Source organism: Varanus komodoensis, unplaced genomic scaffold, assembly GCF_004798865.1.
Source record: "Varanus komodoensis strain SLA01 unplaced genomic scaffold, ASM479886v1 scaffold24, whole genome shotgun sequence".
Classification (NCBI taxonomy): Eukaryota; Metazoa; Chordata; class Lepidosauria; order Squamata; family Varanidae; genus Varanus; species Varanus komodoensis.
Window position 1 is genome coordinate 11,595,701 of NW_025335641.1, and position 25,972 is coordinate 11,621,672.

At 41.1% G+C, this 25,972-nt stretch overlaps 1 protein-coding gene across 2 annotated transcripts in view; it reads left to right on the forward strand.

Annotated features, from left to right (window-relative positions):
* The window catches only part of BCAR3 (BCAR3 adaptor protein, NSP family member), a 140,666-nt gene that overhangs the window by 61,640 nt on the left and 53,054 nt on the right, over window positions 1–25,972 (forward strand). For both annotated transcript variants that reach the window (XM_044432198.1, XM_044432197.1), the window contains exons 3-4: window positions 2,974–3,301; window positions 21,253–21,292. In XM_044432198.1, coding sequence (XP_044288133.1) covers window positions 2,982–3,301; window positions 21,253–21,292 — 360 coding nt within the window. In that variant the 5' untranslated portion in view covers window positions 2,974–2,981. The remainder of the gene's footprint in view (window positions 1–2,973; window positions 3,302–21,252; window positions 21,293–25,972) is intronic.

A 25,972-nucleotide genomic window follows, 5' to 3' on the forward strand; every position in this document is an offset into this window, starting at 1 on the left:
GGATGCTGCCACTGAAAAGGTCCCTTGCCTGATAGGCACCAATTGATTCACACTTGGCAGCAGCATCCTGAGAAGAACCTTTGAAGATGACTTCAGAGTAGGTAAATATGTCACCCATATGTTGCAGGGAGGTCATGGTAAACCACCTGTTTTGTGCTCGGCAGCTCCCAGGTTCTGCCCCTGCCATCTCCAGGTAAGGCTGGAAAAATCCTGGAAAGCTGCTGCAGGGCGAAACTACTGAACACTGTGATGGGCCAGTTGTCTGGCTTTTATGAGGCAGCTCCCTAAGTTGTTTTTCCATTGGGATGATGTCTTTGATCTCTCTATTAAGACCACGTGTAATGTACATCCTATTTGAATCTCTTGTAATTCCCTAAATATGGATTAGTAAGGTACTGTAGAAAGGTATCTGTAGGCTCAGATCATGTCACTCCTGTGAACCAAGAGGTCACCTTCCAGAGGCTGCTATGGACAGAACTGGGGGAGGCAATTTTTGCTGAACTCCCCTTTTCCTGCTGCTATTCATATCACCTCTATAGTACAGGTGGGGAATCTCAAGCTTATGGGTCAGATCACGTCCTCCTGGGTCCCATTCTATTCTCCAGAGAGCCAGCCTACTTTCTGAGGCCCCATTCCCCCCCCCCCCCCCACCAACAATGGCTCCTGAGAGCTGCTCTGAAATTGCATTCAGCCCTTGGGATGAAAGAGGCTGCCTCACGGGACCCAAAACCCAAAGGTCCCAAAACCCCTGGAGCAGGTTTGGGATTTTAAATTGTGTGGACTCCTCATTATGTTGGCAGGAGCAACATGAGTGGAGTCCTAAGCCAGGATCCAAATCAGAAAATATATATTTTAATATATTACAGTGGTGTATTGGAGAGTCCCAAGCTGCATTTGCATTGAAGAATTTGTGTTTCTCACCAAAATAATCCAGTTATCTGTTCTTGTATCAATAGGTCCTTTTTCCTGCAGGCATTTGGAAACATGTGAACCATGCTCATGTTGCTTAAAGAACCTCTTTTCCAGAAGCACTGAATATTTTTCAAATTGCATCTCTTGCTTAGATTAGACTGGTAATCCTGTCAGTTGAGGATTGTCTGTACAATATCAGTAGTTTCTGACAATCTAGCTGTAGTTAATGATTTCTCCTCAGTGTTTGACCTGCTTAAGAACTAGGGGTAAGGCAACAATTAGAAAGATAAATGTTGTGGGTAATAACAACCCGCCCTCCTGAAATCCTTCAGAACAATTGTGTATGCATGTGTGTTTCGGGTATTCAGTCCTCAATGCGTCATACAACCTGGCCTGGTCCTACAAATCACTCTAGTAGCAGTGCACAGAATGTACCAATGTGCACAAAATGTCCCAAGTGCACATTCACAGTATGTAACCAAAGTTGGGCCCCAGAGTGGGAGCAGTATCCATGGATTCCAGTAGTGCAACTTTCTCACTTGCTTTGTAGCAGAGGCTGGCAACTTAAGGCCCTCCAGATGTTTGGGCTTACAACTTCCCTCACCTCTTACTGGGTAGGGCTTATGAGAGTTGTAGGTCCATACATCTGTAGCACCACAAGCTGCCCACAACTGCTTATATTGTTCCGTTCTATTATGGATATCTTAGTGTTTGCCAAAATAAGAACTACTAGTGTGTCTGGGGGTTCCAGTGTGGGGCTTCTGTCTAACTCTTTAACTGGAATAAAAACTGGAGAGCTACTATGCTGGAAAGCAAATTTATGCCCTTCACTGCCATCTTTATTTGGCTTTGTGAGCTTAGCTCCCACCTCTAGGACTATACTTAGATTCTTGAGCAAGTTACTTCTCTTTTTAGTCTCAGCAGTTTGCATCCTGGAAAATTAGTGTTTTATGGGCAGCTCTTTCTCCACGGCAGCCATTTTGTGAGAGCGACATGTTCACAAAATTCTAAATGGGCCGGTCAAGCCAAGAAGGTTGGAGATTAACTGCATCTGTTCTCATTTCTCCTAATCTTTCACCTCACCACTAAACATGCTAAATATTTGTGTGAAGCTGGTTAAAAGGCTACAGTAACAACAGCCAAGGCTCTGGGTACCCAGAGACTTGAGCGGATTGTTTTACTAAGTCTTTCATTGTTATTGTTTGGTTTTTGATGTTGTTAAACTTCTAATGTATTTCTGATATATATATTGCGTGCACGCGCGAACACACACACACACACACACGCATATATATATATATATAGAGAGAGAGAGTGTGTGTGTGTGCAGTGCTTTTTTTGTCATAGAACACACCAGAACAGAGTTCTGGCACCTTTTTTTTCAACAGATTTTCCAAGTTTTAAAAGTAACTTTTGAAAATGTGATGTTTGGTCCACGTTGATTTGAATCGCCCTGTCGAGCGTAGCAGGTCGGCAGCAAAATTATTAAAACGGTGCATGTGGGCTGCTTGTGTGTCAAATCCGATGCATGTGTACTTCGTCCGCGCTGGTTGTGATGGCGCTGCTTGGCTTGTGAGTGGTTGTGTGGTCACGCACTGAGTGCTTACTGCGGGCGGCGACCGTTATGTTTCGTTACACAACTGACGTGTGTGGGTGTGTGTACAGTGATTGACTACGTGTGAAAGGTAAATAATTTCATGAGTTCCGGCACCTTTTTTTTTTTTTTTTACAAAAAAAGCACTGTATATATGTATATATATGTATGTGTGTGTGTGTGTATATCGCACTTTAATATTTGTTTTATGAGCTGTTGTAAGGGAGCTTTAGAAATGCATGCATGCACGCATGCATACTGTAGGGCTGTTAGAAGCCTGGCATTTTAAACCTGGATATACTTATGGCAGCTTTTCTTAATCCTAGGGCTGGAAAAGAAATTAAATCTTCCTGTAATGTAGGATAGAGAAGTAGTCTGAATTAGGTCCATTGATCTTGATTTGAACTACCATGATGGCAGAAGATCACTGTTACATAATTCCACTGTGTGCCATTTTTGTTTTCTAGAATTGAGAATGATTGCAGCTGGGAAATTTGCAAGTCTCCCAAGAAATATGCAGATGAATCATGAGTTCTCACTAGCTTCTTCTATGGACCTTTTGAGTAGCAAACCATCTCTTGCCAGTGAACATCGCTCAAATACCTGCAATGATGTTTCGATCCATGGGACACTTCCAAGGAAGAAAAAGGGAACTGTTCCTATTGGATCCAATGATGCTTTTAGCCACATGGGAATGTTGCCATACTCCAAACTGCATCGTCCTCAAGGAATTTTGATTCAAGAAGTCATAGAAGAGTATCCCCAGAAGAACTGGAACAATGACAACTTCCACAGGTAAATCATGTGGAATTTAATTTTTCTATGAATGCTGCCCAATTTTATTAGTATTTTCAGTGATGCTCATGAGAGATGTGTGTGTTCCCAAATGCAGGATCAAGGCTGTGATCCTAAACACCCTTACCCTAGAAGTAAGAGTCATTGGACTTAATGAGACTTACTTCTGAGTAGATGTGTATAGGATTGCACTTTTAAAGATTATTATGGCATTCACTCACATTGCTAAGGTAAGTTCTAGGCCTCTTCCCATTCACCTTAGCTTATGTATAATCTCATATTGTAATAATATAAATGAATGTTCAGTCATACTGTGTGGGTTTTTCAAGGTCCACTCAAGTAGATTTCGGTCTCTAATCTGGTGCTCCAAACCTATTCTTAAGCCTCCTACAGCTTTTCAGTGTTTCTTCCTGCTAAAGCTGAATTTATTTTACTTCCTTCTCTTTCCGAATATTTATACATAAAAATGGCCACGGTTGTCCTCTTACATGTTTTGTTTTATTTCCTCTCATATTGCAGCCATTTTTGATTTAACCGTTCAAATAAAATCGCAAAAAATAGCAATATAAAACTAATAAATGTATCAGCATATGCATTTAGAAATGTGTATATTTTAAGTGAGTGGTGATCAGAGTGATGAAAAAGCAAATTTCCTGGTCCAAGTTCCAACCTGTCCTCTTCCATCAAAAAAACATGAGCATATCTATTAGCCGTCTTTCCTCAATGGAGAGCTCAAACTGGAACGAAGACCACATCTGTTGCTCATCCTTTTCAGCAATAACTATGGCTGTGTTCACTGTGCTCCTTTTGTGTTGGCCAGTTGCTTTTTCTTACTCTGACGTGGTCAATTCAGGAAATGCCTTTTGGCCTTCTTCATCATCTTCTTCTTTTTTAGCTAGACTAACAGATGTGTCTGTCTTTCACCACACAAAAGCAGCTAGCATCTGGCACATAAAATGAATCTTTGTCTATTTTGGCCTCTGCTTGTGACAGCAGTCTTTAATTTAAAAAAATATATATTTGTGAACATCTTTATTTTTGTTTGACAGACTCTCTGGAGGTTCTGTCTTCTTTTGGACACTCTACTCATCCCTCCTGGTCTTTGAAGTAGGAGGTGGGGACAAGAAAGTAATGCTATATGTTGGCATTAAAATAAGATGTACAAGATAATATAACTCGGGTAATTTCCACACGCAGACTGTATGCCATTTTAGTAGAGTTAGCATTATTCAAAAATCTCGAAGGAAAAGGTGTGATCCACTGGATCAACATGACCAGCACTGGAGCAGGCAGTGGAGTCCTGGCAAGCCCTGGCGTGCCTGACGTTGGAAGCACAACAGGTGCAGCTGCTGTGTAACAGCTGTCAGTGCTGCGGAGACTGGTTGGAGCAGCTGCCTGTCCTTGGTCTGGTACAGGAGCCAGGACAGTGTAGTCTCAAGGCCTTTCGTTTGGAAAGTGGAGGGGTTGTGATTTGCCTATACAGTCTGAATACCTGGAGTTTGACGGGGGTGTCAGCATAACACACTAGAGTCCAGGCATGGGCTGGAAAAATGAGTAACTCATTTAGTATTTCTGGGCCCTTCTTAAACTGCAGGACCATTATTACGAGACATTCACAGGGCCAGGCCTCTTCTCTGTGTGTGGCTTTTAACCCAATGCTTTTCCAAAGCTTCTTTGCAAGACAATGGTTGGTTCCTTTACATGTTTTTCCTGGTTTTTTCCTCCTTTTATCTACCTTTCTATTTGTTCTATTGCATAACCATAAGGTGACACAGTAGAATTGTGAAAATATGAGATTTTCGTAGTGGTTCATTCTGCCAATTCCAAACAATGGTATATTTTTCCTTACTCTAGAAAAAAAATGCTTCAGAAATTCTCCAAAAGCCCAAGAGGGTTGACAGTGTTGTGTCACCTCACTCAAGGTAGACCTGCAAACTACCTTAAGTGAGGAATCGGAGACGCATTATAGAGAAGCCCAATATGGTACAACAGCCTTCTCCAACCTGTGGTTCTCCCAATGTTTTGGTATATAGCAACTCTCATCAGCCCCCATCAGGATGCTCAGTGGTCGGGGATGATGGCATTTTTAATTTGAAACATCTGGAGGGACATAGGTGGGGGAAGGCTGTATTGTTGTTGTTGTTGTTATTTAGTTGCAAAGTCGCGCCAGACCCATCACGGCCCCATGGACAACATTCCTCCAGGCTCTCCTGTCCTCCACCATCCCACAGAGTCCACCGAAGCCCACACCCACCTCTCCAGTGACCCCATCCAGCCACCTGATTATTGTTATTACATTCCTTTTATACCCCGCTGTTTTTCCTTTTGCAAAGAAGCCAAGGCAGCTTTAATAGACCTCCTCTGCTCCATTTTATCCTCTCCATCCTATCCTCACAACAACCCCTATGAGGTGGGTTAGGATGAGAGCAAGTAACGGGCCTAAACTCACCCAGTGAGTTCATGGCTGAGTGTGTGCTAGAATCCTGAACTTCCTGCTTCCAGTCCAACACTCTCACCCGCGTACCACACTGGCTTTCTACAAACATGAGGCTAGACACTTTTTGAAAATCCACTTGACTTTTTGGGGTGTTCAATCATAAGGTCTTGTGAAATCTAAAAGAACTGTTCAAAGTAATGCCAGAGCAGACTAAGCAATACTGATTTACTGCTTCTCATTTTAATAAATCCTGATATTGTTTATAAGGAGTGAATCTTGTATGGGAACCTCTTGGGTTTGTAATTTGACAAACAGCAGGATCTGTGACCACCTGCATGGTGCTCTTTCTTAGGAACTTCTCAGGGTAAATGTTATGACAACCTTAAAAAGTACGGGGGAATGGAGGATTTGGAATACTTTTGATCAGTCAGGGTGAACCAGTATGAGCTAATAGTAGTGTTCCCTGGCAATCTGTGGGTTAATTAACACATGAATTGGGAGGATACTTGATATGCTTGAGCTGCCTCCGGTTTCCAGCAAAACCTCTGAATGTGACATTTGTTGTTTGTTTCCATAATGTCTGATGCTGGGGTTGTTTGGAGGTTAAATCAAATTAACCCAAGAACAATTTATGGGTTATTTAACTCAAAAGTTGCTACTGGATGCAGGGAAATTATTATAACAGATTATAAAGAAATTGGTTGGCACACATCTTGATGCCAGTGCAGGTATTACTAGAGTTCAGCATGGATTTGTTGATAATTTTTGGTAGCCTAATCTTTCTGATTAGTTTTCTAGTTTAGCAGGTTGTGGGAATGCTGTAATTTATCTTGGTTTGGGCAAAAAGATTCCCCATCAGCAAGCTAGTTAAATGTGTGAGAGAGGAAAATTCCAGCAGATGGATTTAGAGCTGAAGAGCTGCTCCATGAATCTGTCCTAATCCCAGAGCTTTTCAACATCTTTTGCATTTACCTGGTTTGCATTTAAGGGCAAATCATGGGTTATTTAACCCAAGATTTGCTGTAATCTAGTGGGAATGTATGCATTGCCTCTGGTACTCTTGCCACTTCTGCTTTCAATTTAAACTATTTACAGTTGCCCATTCATAATTGTTAGTAGTCTGACATCCAAACCTGGATACTCTGGATTGGTAGGAGGTACCCCAACAACAAATTTGTTCTTGCTTGCGCTTGCTTGCGCATGATAATACATGGCTTTAAAAACTCCTTGGTTTTTGTTATGTGTGCATCAACTCAATGGCTTAGATGTATCAAATTTCCTTTTCAAATTTGTGATAAGGAAGTCAGGACTAAAATTCAAAATGACATTGATAGATGTGCTTAAATTCACAGAATGAAATTCAGAAGAGGGAACTTAGCAGTAGCGAATGCAAAAGGGATCTCGAGGTTGTAGTAGATAGCAAGCTGAGTCTGAGTCAACAGTGCATATAACTGCAGGGGAGGGAGAACAGGGGTTTATGCTATTTTACATTGCATTACATTGTTCTTCTTTGTTTTTCACCAGTCAGACCTTATTTGGAGTATAGTGGTACCTTGGCTCAGAACTCTGGTCCCAACCCAAATTGGTCGTGAGCCAAGTCAAATTTCCCCATAAGGCTCAATGTAAATAAGGTTAATCCGTTTTGTAATCATTTTTTTAATCACAAAAATTTGAAACAAAGTGACAAAGAACAACAAAGATCAGGGCCATCTCCCCCCAGCACGACCGCGGTTGCACCTGTTTTCCCTGCACGAGCACTGCTGTGATTGCGGCCATAGACAGGGAAGACAGGTGTGATCGCAATCGTCACCCGATGCGGAGTTTGTGACCTGAGGCAAAAATTTTCTGAAATTTCTGTTCGGGACCCGATTTGGTCGTGAACTGAGGCGTTCATGAGCCAAGGTACCACTGTATAGTGTTCAGGTCGGGGGAGGGGGTCCACACTTTAAGAAGGTTCTAGATCTGTCTTAGAAAAGGAGAATGAGGATGGTCAGAGATAAGCAAAACAATTCCTATAAGAAAAGCTGAAGGAACTGGGTTTGTTTCACTTGAGTGAGGGAGAACCCAAATACCTGATGGGATTGTTCTCATCTTCCTCAGAGAAACAGGACTAGATTTAACGAATTTAAGTTAAAGAAGGGTAGATTTTGGTGGGAGAAGCTAATCAATGATAAAAGTACTTCAACAAAGGGACCAATTATCTGAAGAGGTGATAGGCTCTCCTGTGTAGGAGATCTTCAAGCAGATCTTGGGCAACCGCCTGTTAGTTATGCAGTAGCTAGCTCTGGATTTCCTCTGCAGAGATTAGATTAATATGGCCTACCAGACCCCTCCAGTTCTGTGATTCTTTAAGTCTTAGTTCCTGCTTGCATTTTCTGTGCCCAAGCAGGAGAGTCAAGGATGCATGGCAACTAATTAGCAGGCAAAGGAGAGGGGCAGGCACCATAATTACTGGGGACTCTGATATCCTTAGAACAATGGGAGCCAGAGGTACTGCTAGCATTTAAAGGCTCCAGAACTTAGTGGAATCAATGTGTTTGCTCTCAGCTGATGTTAGAAACCTGGGTATGGGGAACAGTAGCTAAAGTATTGCAATTATACTGACAAATTATATAGTATTTGTCAATCCTGTATAATTAACATGCATAAATTGTATATTGCTGTGTCTGTTCATAAATAAAAATGAAGCAACAGGAGATATAAAGAATGGGTGTTTGTTAGGAAGCAGGACAAGTAGAGAATATATTACAAGTTTATAGTTGGCACAAATAAATGATGCTTAGTTGCTGACCTGCTGTGCTGTATATTACAACAGTTCTGGATCAAGCAGCAAATTGATAGGTTGTGCAATAGTTTTCCAAGTTCATGAACACCCTATATTGTAGGTCTGATTTTTGCTGAGGGAATCAACCTATCTGGGTATTCAAGTCTCTCTCTCTCTCTCTCTCTCTCTCTCTCTCTCTCTCTCTCTCTCTCTCTCTCTCTCGGGGAGGGGGGATTTTTTTTTTTTCTGTTTTAATTACAGTATGTAGAAAACTGGCAGGTGGTAGAAAAGGCTTAGTTATATTCCTTCTATCTGACATCTAGTGTGGAGGTATTTTTAATATTATTTGGGTGAGGTGAAGTTGTTGTTGTTTAATTTTGCTGAGCCCTTCATCCATAGTTATCTGTTGACCAGACATAGGTTGACTAGCTTGATGAGGATGAGGCCTTAAATGTAAGATTAGTATAGTGGCATTGGGCAGTTGTTGGGAATGATGGAAGTTGTAGTCAAACCCTTCAGGAGAGCACCAGGCTGCAGAAGGCTGATAGAAACAGATGTTAATTGCATCCTGCATTTCTATCAGTTTGTAATTCTCTATTTTGAATAGTGTCACTTGCTTTTTCATTTACATTACATGCCTTTCCTTCAGTAGCTACAGATTTCTATACTCTAGTAATTCATTATTCCTAATCCACAAAATGCTGAATTTCCCAGTTACATCAGTTGAGCCTGGAATTCAATATATATTGTTCATCCAATCTTAAAACAAAGCCAAGCAAATGCAAACACACACACACACACCTTATTATTTTGGTTTTTGTAGCCCCAAAATGTTTCAATTAGAAAACAACGCTAGGGGGTGTGTTTATGCTGTGGTATTGTTTACTGCTGTCCACTGCCTATTGAGCCAAGGAGACAGACCGTAGATTCTTGAGCACTGGAAACCTTAAAAAGAAGCTGCACATAATCTTCTCCCAGGGTGGCTCATGTTAATCCCATTTCCATGCGGACTACAGATGATTAATGCTGCCTTGGCAAAGAAGAAAGAAGGGTGTGGGAAAGAGACCCTTTTGAACAATAGTTCTGTGAATTTGTGATCATGCTTTTAAAAATACATTGCAGTTGATTCTAAAAGAGAAAGAAAGGCCTGTTTCTATGCTGAGTGTTGGACTTTTTGGTCAGAAAAAAGACTTACAATTCCCAGTGTCCCCAGCCATATGCAGGGAGTTGTAGGGCTTTTCTGTCCAAAAATGCATCCTATTGTTAGTATTTCCAATGTATATGAGAAGTTTGTAAATGTAGTTGTTTGTACTTGAATATTATGAAATAGGTCTAGCAAAGATCAAATGTCTGAAAATGTTAAGACACTGCTGAATAACGCTTGTCTAAGGCTCTGTATATGCCTTCTCTAACCTGCTGCTCTTTAGATTAGCTGGGCTTCAAGTCTTAGTCTAATTTAGAATTCTGTAAAATTCCTCTTAGACTGTTTCCATTCAGATGCGAATACTGAATATTTGGGGCCAAGCCGTATTTGAATTGGGAGATCTGTGAAATTATTTATTTTTGAAAACATACAAAAGAAACCTGTTGTGACTTGTATAAATTGAACTGTGGCAGAAACATAGTGGCTTCAGTCCAATTTGTCTTGTTTGCTTTTAATCAAAGGCACTGAGAGAGTCAATCCAGCCCTGTCCTGTGGGTTGTTTAGCATTCGCTCTTGCATCGTTCGCTACATTTCTGAAGAGATTTGCAAGTTCCATATTGCATCATGTATCTCTGCTCCGAATAATGTATATTTCAACGATATTTCAATATCATTTGGTTGTTGAGCATTTGTTGAAAGAGGTGCACAATTTCTTATCTGAGTCTTGTATAACGTGTGCGCTTGTACATTTACCTGAGCTGTTTTCTGGTGATTAACAAGCAGGTATGCATTCACCATGCACACAAAGGTGTGGTTCCTGCTGAGCTGTTCGTGTATTCATAAACATGCGTGTGGGCAGCCATGAGAGACTTGTGAATATCACTGATGAGTTCACACTTGACTCACCAAAAGCCTCCGGTCTTGGGCGGAAAGGCCATAGTTTGGGTATCAGCACACAGGAGACCCAGTCTTTGTATTTCTCCTCTGAAGGTGGGGTAGCCCTGCCTCCTAGCACCCAGACAGGCTCACATGTGAGCAGGTAGCCGCTGGTGGTGTTGTGGAGGAATCTTATCAGAGGCTCACTGCTTGTCTGAGCTGGTTTGTGAATTTACTGCCTTGTCTCAATTTGCTTTTTACTGGGGAGTGCAGGCAGGCTGAGATAATATCAGAAAAAGAATGCTCTGCTGCTTTCTCACACTACCTAGGCAATTTACTGAGGTGGTATAGTTCCTGCCCTCAAGAAAGCAGAACTGTAGTGAGTTAGGAGCATTTATTATGAAGTTGGGTGGTATTGCTAAGAATTGGAAATGACTTCTTTCCTTGTTATGGAGGCTTATGGTTTTATTAAGTGTTTTTTGAAAAAAACATTTTGTAAACTGCCCTGGTACATAAAAGAAGGTCAGTAGATAAATATTTTAATAAACAAATAAATGCAGGTGGAAATTTCTCTTGTACTTAAACATGGGGTGTTTCGCGAAGCCTTGCGTCATCCAGAGAAGCAGCATTGCTGCTTTTTCTAGGGCAAGCACAGTATTTAATTGCTCTGATGCAGTGACCATGTTCACAGTTCAGAAGAACTCACTGTAGCTTAGTTTATCCCTGGGATCTATCATATCGTAGCAGGTACCTACAGGCTATATTTTTGCATGGCACCCTGTCAGTGCTTGGATGCCCATGGATTCCGGTGGCAAGGTTTATTTGAAGGTTAGGCAACTTCTTGTGGCACCTGGGTTTGCATGGCACAACAGGCTGGGCATATTGTGGCGGCTATGGAAGGCTGTTGTGGCATGTGAACCAGGTTAGCTATTCCCAAACGGTCATCTGTGGGCATGTAGCCTGCCCCAAGTGCACTGTTACTGTGACTCACAATTTAATTCACAAGCTCCTGTGAGTCCCAGAGTACCTGTCCATAGGGGAGTCTTGTCTTTCTCTGTGTGAATCCCTGATCTGGCCTGGTCTCCTCCTAGCCAACCTCTGTTGGGGATGAGGCGATTCTTCCATGCCATATAACATATTCAACCCTTCCTGATGCAGCAGAATAATCTGCCCATCAGCAATGGCACCTGTGAGATTTCTGCATGTTTTGGACTTATGTTTGTTGGCTTCCAATGTTGCAGGGGATATGACAAAGTGCCATCTCTTTGCCATTGTTACATTTGTCCGTTTGCTTGCTCTCCCCTGCTTGGCCCAGTCTTGATGGCCTCTCAGAGGGGGAGGGCCAGGCAAGGGGAAGCTCCTGCTCCATCCGTGGAGGGGGCAGCTGAACCTTTGGGTGAGGAGTCAGGAGTGGGCGCCGGCAGGGGCCCAGCCATATCATTTTGGTGCCAGACCCATTTGAGCATTCCTCCTTCCAATAGGCCCAGAAACACTTAGGATAGGCGATTCTTAGCCTGGCACTCTCTGAACATAAAACCGTTTTGTGTACAACATGAAAGATATCTTTCATCTTTAATTCTAATTATAAATATGCCTGCTCTACCAGAGATTTGGAAAACTCTTTGCAATTTTGTTGCTGCCTTTTATCTTGCGTCCTTGTTCTACAACTGCTGTCCTGTAACAGACTGCCAATTGGTATGGAGGAAATCCTCTTAATCTCGTGTGATTGCACTTCAGGTGGGAGATAGATTTTCCTCATGAGGTGCTGGACTCTTTCAGTATTATTTAAATGTAAGATATTCAGCAAACTGCCCCTAACTGAACTTCAGTAATACTATCAAAGATCTATATTGTTCAGGTTGAACATATGAACATCACCTGGTGGATCAGCTTTCTCTATGTGGGGCTATTTGACTGCTTATATTAAGAGGAGGTCTTGCTGCTTATCCGGCCATTTGCAGGTTGCCATTTGGTGGCAAATGGACTAGAGGTGCTCCCTTTGTGGAATGTCCTGGCCCTTCGTACGTGGAAGTGGCCAACTTGTGGCATGTTTTAGAGGCCAGAAGGCCTATCTTTTTACCAAGGCCTTCTCTCTCTGATTGGACCGCCCAATTTAGAAATGCTTAGTTGTCTAATTTTAAATATTCCAGTAAAGATTGTTTGTTTTGTATTTTCTGTTTACATGTTTTAACTGTGATATTTAGTACTTGAAATGTTTATGTTGTAAAGTGCTTCAGGATGCTCTTTTAGATGCAGCAGGTTGTCTAGAAATTGATTAAAGAAAGGTAGAAATCCTTATTTTAAGAATTTGAAACGAAAAACATGAGATGTTAAATTAAGGCTGCAGTCCTTCTTACAGTGTGGTGCCACACAGTTCTGCTCAGAATGAAACCACACTGTATTTTAAAGAGAAAACTACTGAAAAGTGCTTACAAGCACACTTTGTGTCTGACACAGCACACCTGTCTTTTGTGCCCCGAGGTTCTGAAAGCAAGTAGCCTTGAAAAATGGTTTGTTATTGCTATAGCTGGTGCAATGTAGTTTCATCAGGGTAGCTATGTGTCCTGTTTTCAGAGGCTCTCTGCTATTTCAGAGGCTGTCAGAGGTAATTTTGAAGGTGTCCTCCATTTGAAGGTCTGTCCAGTCCAAGTCCAAAGAAAAGCTACAGAACCATCAGAAAGAAAAGCTTGGCCTTGAAGTTGTCCATCAGAAGCTAACACCTGGATAGTAGACTGAGCAGGCAAATGGGTCACCTGGGGCCTTCCCTGTTATGGAGTGATATGCTGTATTTCTATTTAAAATTAGAGCAATTATTTCTAAATGTGCATCTATACACATAGTTTACTATGTGCTAATTTTATGTGAATCTATGTCCTCTTTTCTGCTGGTGCTTTTCATCTGCCTTGCAGCATTGGTGGCCATGCTGTTTGTAACCTAGAACAGAGCAGTGTGGAAATTTCAGTTTCATAACTTGTATGATTTATTCTTAGTATATTTATATTTCTTCTTTCTGTCATCATGGAACTCTGGGTGTTATTCATGGGATTCCCAGGCAGCCTCTCTTAAATTTACCTTTGAGCTCATTGTTGAGGTGGCTTGGCCAGAATAACTGTCCTACTTAAACCGTTACTTACTGGTTCTTTAATCCTCATTGTAAAACTGAAGTGTTTTGTGAAAAAAGAAATCACAACAGAATATATTTTGCTAGGATTCAGGAGCGAAAGCTCAATTATGAGACTTCTGATGCTAAGATATTGAGCTGTTTTGTTTTTAAAACTGGCAACTTAAGAGTGAAAAGTGGGGGGGGGGACAAATAAACTATAGCAAAGATTAATAAATACTTCATGAAAGGAAGAGGAGAAGAAAAATGCAAGCGGATCTCTGGAATGTACAATGCCCTTTAGGCAACCTGCATGTACTGAGTTAAGATTTTTATTTAAAAATTCCTTTCTTATCTCATGATGCTAGGTCAGGTCATCATGCAGTATCAGCTACTTAAATAAAGGTATTTCAAAAATTAGTACATAGAGAAGATCTATTGCCATTAGAATGCAGAGAGACAAGCTTGTTGAGATTATGTGCAGGAAAGTTTTATGGCTGTCTACTTGCAGGAGTATCTTGAGCTTTCTTCATGCGTGCTGTACATAGGGAAGCCTCCTTTAACTATATTGTATTTATTTGTTTATCTAGAAGCTGCTTAGTTGGCCCTGTGGGACAGTGCATAAAAATACAACTCCACATAAACCAAATAAGCATGGAGTGAGCCGGCTGAAGCAGAGGCAGTGTTGAGGGAGGCCCACTAGGGTTGGAGTCATTTGGAGCCTCAGATCCCTGGGAGCCAATCTGCCCCACCACCCTGCTGCCCATGGGCACTTGCTGAAACAAAGACACAGAACCAGGGGCATGTGTTAAATCTAAACTATTTCTGATGCATGTCTGCCCAGTCTAACGAGGGTCTCGGGTTTGGTTGTTTTTGTTTTAATTGCCTGTCTTGTTTTTAAGGGTGTATTCCTGTTTAGACAGAAAAAGGGTCTCGCAACTGCCAGCATTCCCAGTCTGTCATGCTGGCCAGAGAATGCTGGGAATTGTAGAGCTTTATTGCTGTCTAAACATGTATGGAATTGTGCCCTTGTATAAAGGTAAATATTGCAAAATCCCACTGAACATTCCTATTGTTTAGGATCTTGATTGTGGATGGCTGTTTGTGGATATACTTTCAGGCATGATACCTTATAAACACCTTCCCAAGCTCCTCTTGGTTGAGGTAAGGCAAAGGTGGAGGCCGTTCAAGGGGGACAATTGGCAAGGAAGACACTTAATCTTTCTCATGCCTGCTGATTTTCCCTGAGGCTCCTTCCCCGACCAGGCTTGCTTTGGGTGCTGAACAACATTGGGTGTTTGCAGGAGGAAGCCAGCTTGTGGGAAAGGCAAGGGTATGCCCACCTAGCCACTAATATACCTGTAGAAATAATGTTCTAACAAGAACGTGGAAAAGGGTAGTGTTAAGAGGTGCTGGTTAAAGGAGAGCATACGGAACTTACAACATCATGACCATCAATATCTGAAATGGATTTTTTCCCACTTAAATTCTTCTCTATTTAAGATATGAAAAGAAAATCCTTAATCCCTTACATCATTTTTCCCCTTTTTTGTGGAGGAACTTGAACTTGGTATAGATGGGGATATTCCAGTTTACTAAGGTGGAGTTAGGGAAAACAGGCAGATGACCTTGCAAGCCCCACATGGTTTTTCTTCTTGGTTCTTCTTTCTTCTTGGTTGGTAATGTGGCTGCAAATGCTATGGGGAAGCCAGATTTTTACAAATTGACTTACATCCATAGTTTGGCCCTTTCCCAAGATCTCAGCCATCAGTTTCCCTATCAGTCTGTTTCTCTTCTTTGCTGTTGAGCAATGGAACTAATCTTATCTTCCCTGGTTTGGCTCTCCACCAATCAACAGTAATCCTTTCCCCAGCATGTGCTTGCACACTCTGAGGGGGATGTGTGTTGGCTTTGGCCTGTCGTCCTCCACACTACCTCCAGACTGGTCCCTTGCACAATATCGAGGATTGCAATAGCTAGATACAGCTTCTAGGATAAATGGGTTCTAAAGATAGCACTCTAAGCATGGTGCTTCATCTTCATGTTAAATTATTGCTAAGGTGAATTACAAGTGTATTGTAAAATCTTTCTTGCCACTCTGCATGTGAATGGTGGACTGGATTTTGAGACTTCAGGCTTCAGCAAAGATGAATGAAGGCTGACTGCATGGTGGAGTCCATTTCCCAGCTACTAGTTTCCATTTCCTGAATCTGTGGAGAAATGGAAAGCCTCTATCCATTACTGGTTTAAAACCGGTCTGGGGTGAGAGATGAATATTGCTCAGCTCCCACTAGCATGAATAATATCCATCTTTACCTTTTGGCATTTGAAATCACACCTCTGCTGTTCAGAATAAAAATGTGAACTATTTTCACTGTAAACCACAAATAGTTTAGTATGAGCAGTACAAAGTGTTGCAATGTTGGTACATGCTGTCTCGTACCAGCATTCCTGTTCAATGGATGGAGGAGATACTCTCCTGACTTCCCTTGGTTTAGTGTTGGTTTAAATCTGTTAACATGGGAGAGGGCAATATGACGCTGGATTGTAGCTTCCATCATTTCTCAACATTGGCCATGTCAGCTAGGTCTGATGGGAGTTCTTGGTTCATTTTGTTTCCCTCTTGGGTCTCCAACTTCCATGGGTGCAGAGGGAATAGAGTGGCTTCAGAAGGCCCAAGAGCTGCTATAACAGGGCTGACAAGCGTCTTTCAGTCCCAGGGCCAAATTCAGCTTTGGAGAATCTCTTGAGCTGCATTGGTGGATGGGGCTCACAGCAAAAGGTGCATATTTTAACTTACCTCTCCTACATACAGTAACTAAGCACTTTTAGGACATGCATTTCAACTTTTCAGAATGCAGAATAAACACACGTAAAAGCTTGAAGACCACCAAATGATGGGTGATGAGAGGAATATGTGAACAGTTGGGGAACACCAGAGAACTACAGTTGGTCCCCTTGCAGGTTTGTCCTATGGCCCTGTGGTTTGATATCTCTGTGGCATAACCTAGTAGCAGCAGCAGCCTCCCAACTCGTTTACATCTCAGTGGTGTTGAGATTTGGGGCAGCCATGAACATTCTTGCCAAGAGACTTCTGCATCCTTGCACCTGGAGCAGGCAGAAGTAAACCTGCATGCTGAAGAGTGGTAATCTAAGGTCTCCCTCCCAGACATTGCAGCATGCTTAGAATCTAGTAGGGGAACGGTATGTCGGTGTCCTATACAAAGCCATTCCATATTCTGCTCTTTGTGAATGCAGGGCTCATGCATTTGGACTTGGTCCTAATAGTGTTTTTCAACAACTGAAGATGCAACATAGTTGTTCCCATGAGCACTTGGTTCTTCTGGTTTTATAATAGCATCTTCGAAATCAATTTTTTGTCCCAATTAAGCAAGTGGAAGATGTACTTGGTGGAAGAACCAGTCTCAGAGGTATTTTTTCAAAGATCCAAAACTCCTAGGGGAAAATTAGGAAGTCTGATGTTGCAATAAGTCTCTGCAAGCATGGGCAATAGTTGGGGGAAGGGTGATGGGGAGGGAAAATTCTGGAGGGAACCAGATTAACTTTCTATGCTCTAGAGCATGGGTCCTCAAACTACAGCCCATGGGCTGGATCCGGCCCACCATGCCCATTTATCCAGCCCACCATAGCTCACCATGCGCGCACACACGCGCCGTGGCGAGGCACCGGCTTGCTCACAAGGAGATTGTTTTGGAGAGAACGATCTCTGCGCATGCACGCCCTTGCCTTGCCACGCACGCGAGCGCCCCCCCCAACCCGCACCCATCGCTGGCACCTTTCAACTGGCCCCCTGTTCAAAAAGTTTGAGGACCCCTGCCCTAGAAAGCTAGTTTATAGGAAGTCTTATCCAACTAAATTCAGACAGCAATCCTATGCACAGGTTAAGTCCCACTGAACTCAATGAAATGAACTTCTGTATAAACATGCATAGGAGTGCACTGTTAATCTGTTAGACATGTTCCTGGGCCTGGAACATTTAAAGAAACATTTGATTGCCTGGACACCTGCCTTTCTTAGTTAAGGTTGGCTCTTAAAATTGTTTTGCACTAGACATTTATCTTTCTTGGACTAGATGGAATTGAATAACTTTTTGTTTCTGCTTTACAACTCTCACCCATTTTTCAAGCAAGATGGTCCCAGTTTGTTAGATAAATAAATGTGTAAAATGCTTTTCTTGCAGCAAAAATACATATAGACTGATGTTAATCTGACTCTTTGATTTAAAGGTTTAGGGAAGAACTCTTTTGATTAAATGATGGATTGCCTCGCTTTATCCAGGGGCATCACATTTATGTTCTGTTTTTTTTAAAGCAGTGAAAATATACTGCGGAAGATGCATTTGGTATAACTTGCTTCCACTCTTTCACTGTTGGGCAACTTGTGGTCCTCCAGATATTTTGACATACTACCACTATGAGGGGAATAGTTAGCCAAAACATCTGTAAAGTTGCACATAGCCTCCTTCTATGCTCTATAACTATTTCCCACACACCTGAAGATGATAGCTGTGAGCAGTGGCTCGTCTTCATTTCAACTTCAAGTTGGAAAAATCAAAGGGCTGTGTGTGGATATTTCTACAAGACAATGTATTTTGCTTCTGCCATATAGTTGTCCTCATAGAGGCCTGGCCCTGCCCTTGCTTTGTGGTCTTCTGTTAAAATAATATTTGTGGCTTCTGAGAGTGTGATCTAACCTTATTTTCTGAGTTCAATACAGCAGCTATAGTGTACAGCTCTATACCACATCCCAACACATACCACTAAGCCAGCAGTACCTGCTTCTTGACCTACATTAAAGGTAACAGTAGTGTTTGGAAACTCAGCCAGGGTGTCTGAGATCTGCTAAAATGGAGAAAAAGCCAGTGACTCTGGAAGATTAGCACACCAAAGCATTTGCTGGTGGCTTCATTTGCTTCCAAATCTTGTGCAGGAGGAAGTGAATGCATGGGCTGTGATGTCACCTGATTAAGTTCATAAGTTAATGCTTTTCTTTAAATGGGAAGCTGCTTTTTGTTATAATTGTTCTCTTATCTTTTGAAGAGTGAAACAGCTTTTCCTTTCCAATGCTAATGAGCTGCTCTCTACAGCAAATGTGCTTTGTTGACATGGAAATGAGGCTTATCTGATCTCTGGGAAGCCAAACTTACAGTGCAAACTCAGCACTTGTGAACGCCTTTCTTTAGCCAAACCTCATCATGTACAAGTTGAAAGCATCCCTCCGACCAAATGTACACATCCTGTAAGCAAACAGCAAAACAAACCCAAGAGGTGGCAAATGTGGGTTCCACAGAAAGTTAAACATCTTTTAACTAGGAACTTTATAATGCCAGATGAAAGACAGCTTATTAAGGTAGTGAAACAAGCTTTCAGCTGCAATTGATGCTAAAGGTCTTGTGTGCAGCTGTGTTTGAGCATCTTTGTAATCCTCTAGGTTTATTGTTGCCAACCCCATAGACATGACTAATTAGAATTGGTGGTAAGAGGCGACTTTATTGGTTGTGTATATATATTGCATGCAGAGAAATTACCTGAGGGAATTGTAACTTTTGGGAATATTCTTACACAGAGAAGCAAGCCTGTAGCTAAAAATCTTGTGTAGGGGAAAGTGAATTTGCAATATATTTTTGAAAATGAAATATATATGGAAGGATGGACCTGCAGCAAAATGTGGTAGCATATATCCTTTCTCCTTAATGGATTGCTCCTGTTTGGGGTTCAAGGCAACCATTCCTTCCAAGGAGGGCTGTCCATTCTTTTTTTGACTTCTCTGTACCATTTTCCCTATTTCAAATACCACTTTGCTTATTTGACTATTAAACATGTTCAGACAAATTAACTTGTCTGGGACCTTTCCCCCCTCCCCCCCTCATTATTTTTGAACATATTTTTATTCTTCAAATATTAGGTTGTCCTAAGCTTGCTGACACCTCTTATTTATCAGTGGCCCTGTTCTGGCTGTACAGCTGTGGACAATGGGCCACCTGAATCTGCCATTAAAATGTGTGCCTTTTATATAAAACACAGGAAAAATAAAACCCTAATTTTAAAAAACCTACACTGTCATGAGGTCTAGTATGCATATTTTGGAAAGTTATTTTGTAAATTGGAGCCTGTTCTTTGGAAAGCCAGATTTCACTTCCCATGTGGAGCCAAGCCTTATCTGTTTACTTGGAGTTTTTCTACATAAAGATGTTAATTGGCTGATAATTCACTATATCTGCATTGATTTGATAGCAGTATTGAAATCCACACACTATACAAAAAGTGTTGTGTTGTGGTGCGGTGCTGTGCTTGCTACATAACTTCTAGGTGGCACTCCGGTGTAATGTGTGCAAATACACAAGTAGAAACATCGTTTTCTTTTATTTTAAGAAATACATGCCACATTTTTCCTTAACTTAAAAAAGTCACCAGAGGTGAAGCTAAGAGGCAACAATGTTGCCTCAAAGTAGGGGATGGTGAGTGAATGAGAAATGCCTTGTGTAGAAAAGCATGTAATATGAGACAAGGCTGTTCACCTATAAAAGAGTTAATGCCCAGACTGCTATTGCACCAATAGTATTTATGCATATGTTACTCTTGTTTTAACTATTCTACAATGGATAGAGTTAATATATGTATGGAAAATGAAAGATGCTTCCACTCGTGATATAATGATTAGAATCTTTAATCCATTAATTTCAGTTGGAGGTACTTTAGATATCTGCCTTATAATTATTTTTAAATGTGTATTCGGGATATATAGAGAACTTTCCAGTGCTCTCAGTTTGATTTGGTGAGGACCCAAAGGGAAAAATACTTTGTGAACTTTTGCTCAATGAAGCTAGCTGTCTCTTCCTTCTAAAATTAATAAAGCAGCATTGTTCTTTATGGATATGGGAAAACACTGCTGTTTTAGGGGGATGCATGTATTTTAAACAAAAGAGTTTTAAAATGAGTGCATGCAGGATGCCGTGTCTGTTAGCACATTGTCACCAACCCACCTCCTGGCTTCTTTATTGTGATGTCCCTGGATTGATTGTTGAGACTTCCAAATCTTGCTCTCTGTTGTTGGCAGGGGAACAAGCTAGAGTCTGAACATACCACTTAGATGAAAATAAGGGTGAAGGTGACATACTAATAGATACAAACATCCATGCTTCCTTGAGGGTAAGGTGGGAGAAAACTTGCTCCAGGATAATTTGGTCATCTCTGGTCTATACACCTGAACACCGTCCTCTTGAGGAACCCTCCTGCCAAGCATTCTAGCTCATCAGAGACAGATCTTTGATGACGTGTGTGGCAGAAAACATGGCAAAATGGCAGTCCTGGTTATGAAGTTAATTTCCAGCTGTTGTGGTTCTGAAGAAATACAACCACCACCCACAGAGCTTTGGCTATAGGCCGTATAGGAACAAACATGTCCATATGCACCATATGTTAGTTATAGCAATAGCAGAAATGTAAGTTGACAAAGACTCTTCAGTTCAGTGCAATTTGCTCAGCTTTGCTGTACGGGTATTTCAGCCCTACACCCAAAAAGGAATAGCAATAAAGCATTGCTTTTGTTCTTAATCAGATGAAGTAACTGTAGTTTCTGATCCTCTTTTTTTTTTTTTTTTTTTTTGCAGAGATCAGAATGCTATGGATCCAGCTATGGAGTATGTAAAGGTATGAAATATCATTTCATTACTTCCAAGCCCTCCCGCGAAAAGCTAAAAATCATTGTCCTCTTAGCAAATGCCAATAATTCCAATAAAGCCTCTTCAGTTCATTATGCCACAGTGTTATGGTGGAGTGATTCTTTGGAAAGAGTGGATAACTAATTAGACTGCTCAAATCAAGAAAGTGGAAAGCAAGGTTGGTTTGTGACCTTGGTAATTAATCATCACTGTCAGTAAAGGCATTTTCATTATATTCTGACATTCAGGCTGTTATAGCAGAAATAGAACAATTTGTTTTTGGTCATTTGATCTTTAATGTCTTTGTCTCCTGCATTGATATGGCTTGGGGATACTTTTGGACACAGGCTCCCAAAAACTGGGAGTAGCTGTTAGTAGCTTTTGCTAACTTTTCTTTCCTGATCTTTTATTCTACACTATTTTACCCTAGGAAATGTTGTACAAATTACATTTTCAGGTTTGACCAAAAACAATTTGTTTTTGGTCATTTGATCTTTAATGTCCTGCATTGATATGGCTTGGGGATACTTTTGGACACAGGCTCCCAAAAACTGGCATTTCTACTGGCCCCCAAAAAAGAAGCATTTAGGAAAACCTGTCAGTCAGATGAGACAGAGCTGGGAAAATGTGATTCCTTTCATTAGTGGTTTATATGTCGAAGGATTAAATAACGAGCATTTGTAAAACTTCCGGAGACAGAACTGTTCTTGAATGTGAAACATCCACTAATTAGAGGCAACATATTCTGAGTTACTGACAGTACAATGTGTATGTATTTATTAAGGTATAAGTTGAATTCAGTTGGACTTACTCTCAAGTAAGCACATATAGGATTGCAGCCTTAAAGACTTTGTTGTATCAACACTATGGCTGCCTTCCCCAGTGGTGCCCTCTGTTGGTGTTACACAACAATTCCTATCAGCTGCAGTCACCATGGCCAATGGTCTGGGGTGATGGGATTTGTAGTTCAAAGCAACTTCATGAAGACCATACATTGGAGAGGACTGAACTTTGGGAGTATGTTAGTAGCTTTTGCTAACTTTTCTTTCCTGATTTTTTATTCTACACTATTTTACCCTAGGAATGTTGCACAAATTACATTTTCAGGTTTTTTTTTAGTTTAAATCATTTCAGGTACAATTCACATGAATCAAATGTTAGTTGATCTTGAGAGGTAATGAGGCCATCTGAAAAAAGCCCTGTTTTTTCAACAACAGTTGAGTTGTTAACACATCACTCTTGGAACTTGCTGCACTGGGATGTCTAAATATTATGCCATACTGAAATATCTGGTATTTTGTCTGTTTTTATGTGATTATATGTAACCCTTTGTGTCTCTTGCTGAGCTGTAATGTTTTAAGCTGCAAATTGGGTGACCCCACACTTACTTATTCATTGTGTGTGTGTGTGTGTGTGTGTGTTTGTGTATCTGCCGCTAAGAAAAGTGTCATGGCAGGGAGAATCCTAGATCAAAACCTTTTTCCATGATATGTTAAATGTTCTCTTTGTAAGCAGACTTTATCCCTCTTTTAAAAAAGTAATGGGGAGTATTCAACCCAGTTAGGAATCAGAATGGCACAGTCCAGAAAGGACTACACCATGTTACTCTCCTGAACTGTGTGTTTCAGCAATACTTCCTCAGGGGCAGCATTCACCTGAAAAAATATGCTAGGATTCTGGCTTGCAGCCTGTTTGCTCTCACATTGTCCTGCTAAGACAAATAACTGAACAAATTTTAAAAAAAGTTTGCTTTGCTAGTTTTCACCCTGGTTTATGGTTTGTTGTTCTGAAACAAGCCAGGATGTGCATGCAAAGATAGACTGCGTTTATTTTTACCTATAAATCCTGGTTTGTTTGGGAGCAACAAACCAGGCATCCAGGTTTAGGTAACATATGAACAAGTCATTTGTACTTTGTTGAGCTACTCATGCTAGCAGGAATAGCCAAGAAGGTTCACTCCCGGTAAGCCAGGACCAGTATTCTGGCTTACTGTTCCACGTGCATGCAGCCAGTGCTTTGTGTGATTTATCTCCATCAATCAATAATAAAAAGACCACAGTATTTTATTAAGATTACTTTCTGAATTGGAGGATACTCTTCTATAAGTCCCATCCATAAACAGTCCCAGTGTTGCTGAGTAACTGATTCTGCTTCTACTGCTTTTTCTGTTTTCCTTTTAGACTCCCATGATGAGTTTTACTAAGGCACAAAGTCTGCTTGTTTGCTTGAGCTCAGAGTGTTAAACCACATTCCGAGTTGTCCATTAGTGATCTCTGTGCTTTATTTCAGATAAACTTGGGCATGTATCTGTTCCTGAAGGAAATGACCATGATAAGCAGGAAGCTGTAAAAAGAACCCTTGAACTGTAATTTTGTGCATTCTTACTTGAGACTAATCACCACTGCAATCAGTGGTTTTTCCAACTCAATGGCTCACGCCATAAGATGCTGTAAGTCCTGCTGCAGCGATTACATCTTCTGTGTTCTGCAGACTACAGTACAAGAATATTGGAGCAGGCAGTTTAAATGATGCCAAATATTTTGAGTAGGGGCTGATTGCTCCTCAGCCTGTTCTAAAACTCGGTAAGAACTGTTGAGAGGATGAATAATGTTTTGGGACTTGAGAAGATGTGCACAAGTTTTTAGTTGCATATACATAGTTAGATGATTTCACAGATATCTGGGTAAACTGTTCATGGACTAAAGGCTGTAGGTCAGAGGTTCTCAAACTTTGATCTAGCAGGCCAAGTGTAAATAAGGAAACCCAGCTTTGCAAGTATAACTAACAGAGAATCAATCTGAGAGTTTCTCCCAGTTTGGGGCAGTCTGGAAGAACTTCTCTGCAAAATATATATGCCATAAAGAAATGACATGCTGTGGGGTAGCCAAATGGGAAGCCATGCAAAGCCCATTATGGAGTGGCTGCTGCATTTGTACATTAATCAAAAAATGAGGTTTAGCATTCCACCTTGTTAGTATCTTGGCTTGCACTTAAAAAAAAAAGATTTCTCAGCTTTTAGGGCTGCACTCAACCCAGAAAGTTTAAAGGCAATAGCTACTGGCAATAGAAAAAGATTCCTCATGATGGTAGGCAAGCTTGTGAAAGATCTTCATCATTTTCCATAAGCAGAAAAAATAGAGCAAAGTAAGAGAGTTCATGCAAATTGTCATGGGAGAGCCTATGGTCTTGTAGAGGGGCCTTTGTATTCTGATTATGGTAGAGGCTTGGTGGATGGTTACCCATGAGAGAGAAGCATGTGACTCCAGCATCCTTTGTTTATCTGCTAACCTGGACTCTGTTCTATTGTATTGTAATTTTATGCAGAGTTGCTGTATTTTATGGCTGAATGGTGCACAAGCTCCAAAAGGACTGGATGTAAATAAATAAAGGGTACAGATTAGAAGATTTGCATTTTATTCCTCTTTAAAAAGGGAGAACAATTATAAGCAAAGTCTAAAGCAAAACACAATCCTACTCAGTTTGTGCTTTAAATGGACCCATCTCAACTGGCTTCATATTGCATAGCATGCTGTCGTATAGAATTCATCAAAATGCAGTGGTGCAGAATCCAAATACATACAAACATACATACTTAATACAAGTTCTTATTAGAAGGAAGATCCAGTCTTTGATCCTGGGGAATGTGTCTGCTGATTGACAGCAGGTGAAGATGCCAACTGATGTTGATTAAGAGCAGACATTAATGGATTGTGTTTTTGCAGTGCATATGTAAATCTGTTTTAGATCTCTTGTGCTTGTTCCTGTTTTTCACATGGATTTGCCTGCTGATTGGCCCTACTTGGAAATGTCAGTTCAGTGATAGCTTATCTTGGTGTATAAGCTGTCACTTTGCAAGCTGGTATAGTCCTCCCAAGTGGGGAGAAGAATCTTACCCTGAATATAGGTTGGGCATCAGTCTCAGAAGCATGATAAGCTCCTCTTCACACCTTAACAAGACCTTACAAACAATCAGCTTGCTAAATGCTAATCTGTACCTACCGTATTTTTTGCTCTATAAGACGCACTTTTCCCCCCTCAAAAGTAAGGGGAAATGTCTGTGCGTCTTATAGAGCGAATATGTGTGTGCAGTAAGTCTGTCAGATGTGCAGCCCATGGGGAAGTGATGGGGAGTGTGCCTGTGATTATGTGCCCATTTGATTCAGAATATTTTTTTCTTGTTTTCCTCCTCTAAAAACTAGGTGCGTCTTATGGTCAGGCGCGTCTTATAGAGCGAAAAATTTACTTTTAGTGCTAAACAGAATGAAGGGGATTCAGTATGTTCTTTCCAATCTATTTGAGTGAAGATGGAACCCCCATTGGCCAGTTTCAAGCAATAATAATTACATCCTGTGTTGCTTCTACAGGCATAAGCCAAGCCAAGCAGTGTCAGCCTTTTAAACCTATTATAGTCTGATTTTGAACAATACCCATGTTGTAGGTTTGCTGTATCATTTTACTTTTCATCATCTGGGCTTTCCTTTTGTTTGATAAACACTTCTGTATGTCTCTGAAGCAAATAATTAGTTGCACTTTACATGTAAATTAAGAGATCTGTCTAGAGATGCCACACTAAAGACAGAAAGAAGAAGGAATGAATTCTGTTTCCTATTAATGTCTCTCAGAGACACATGAGAACGTGGGATATTTTTAGCCTGTTCATTTGTAGCAT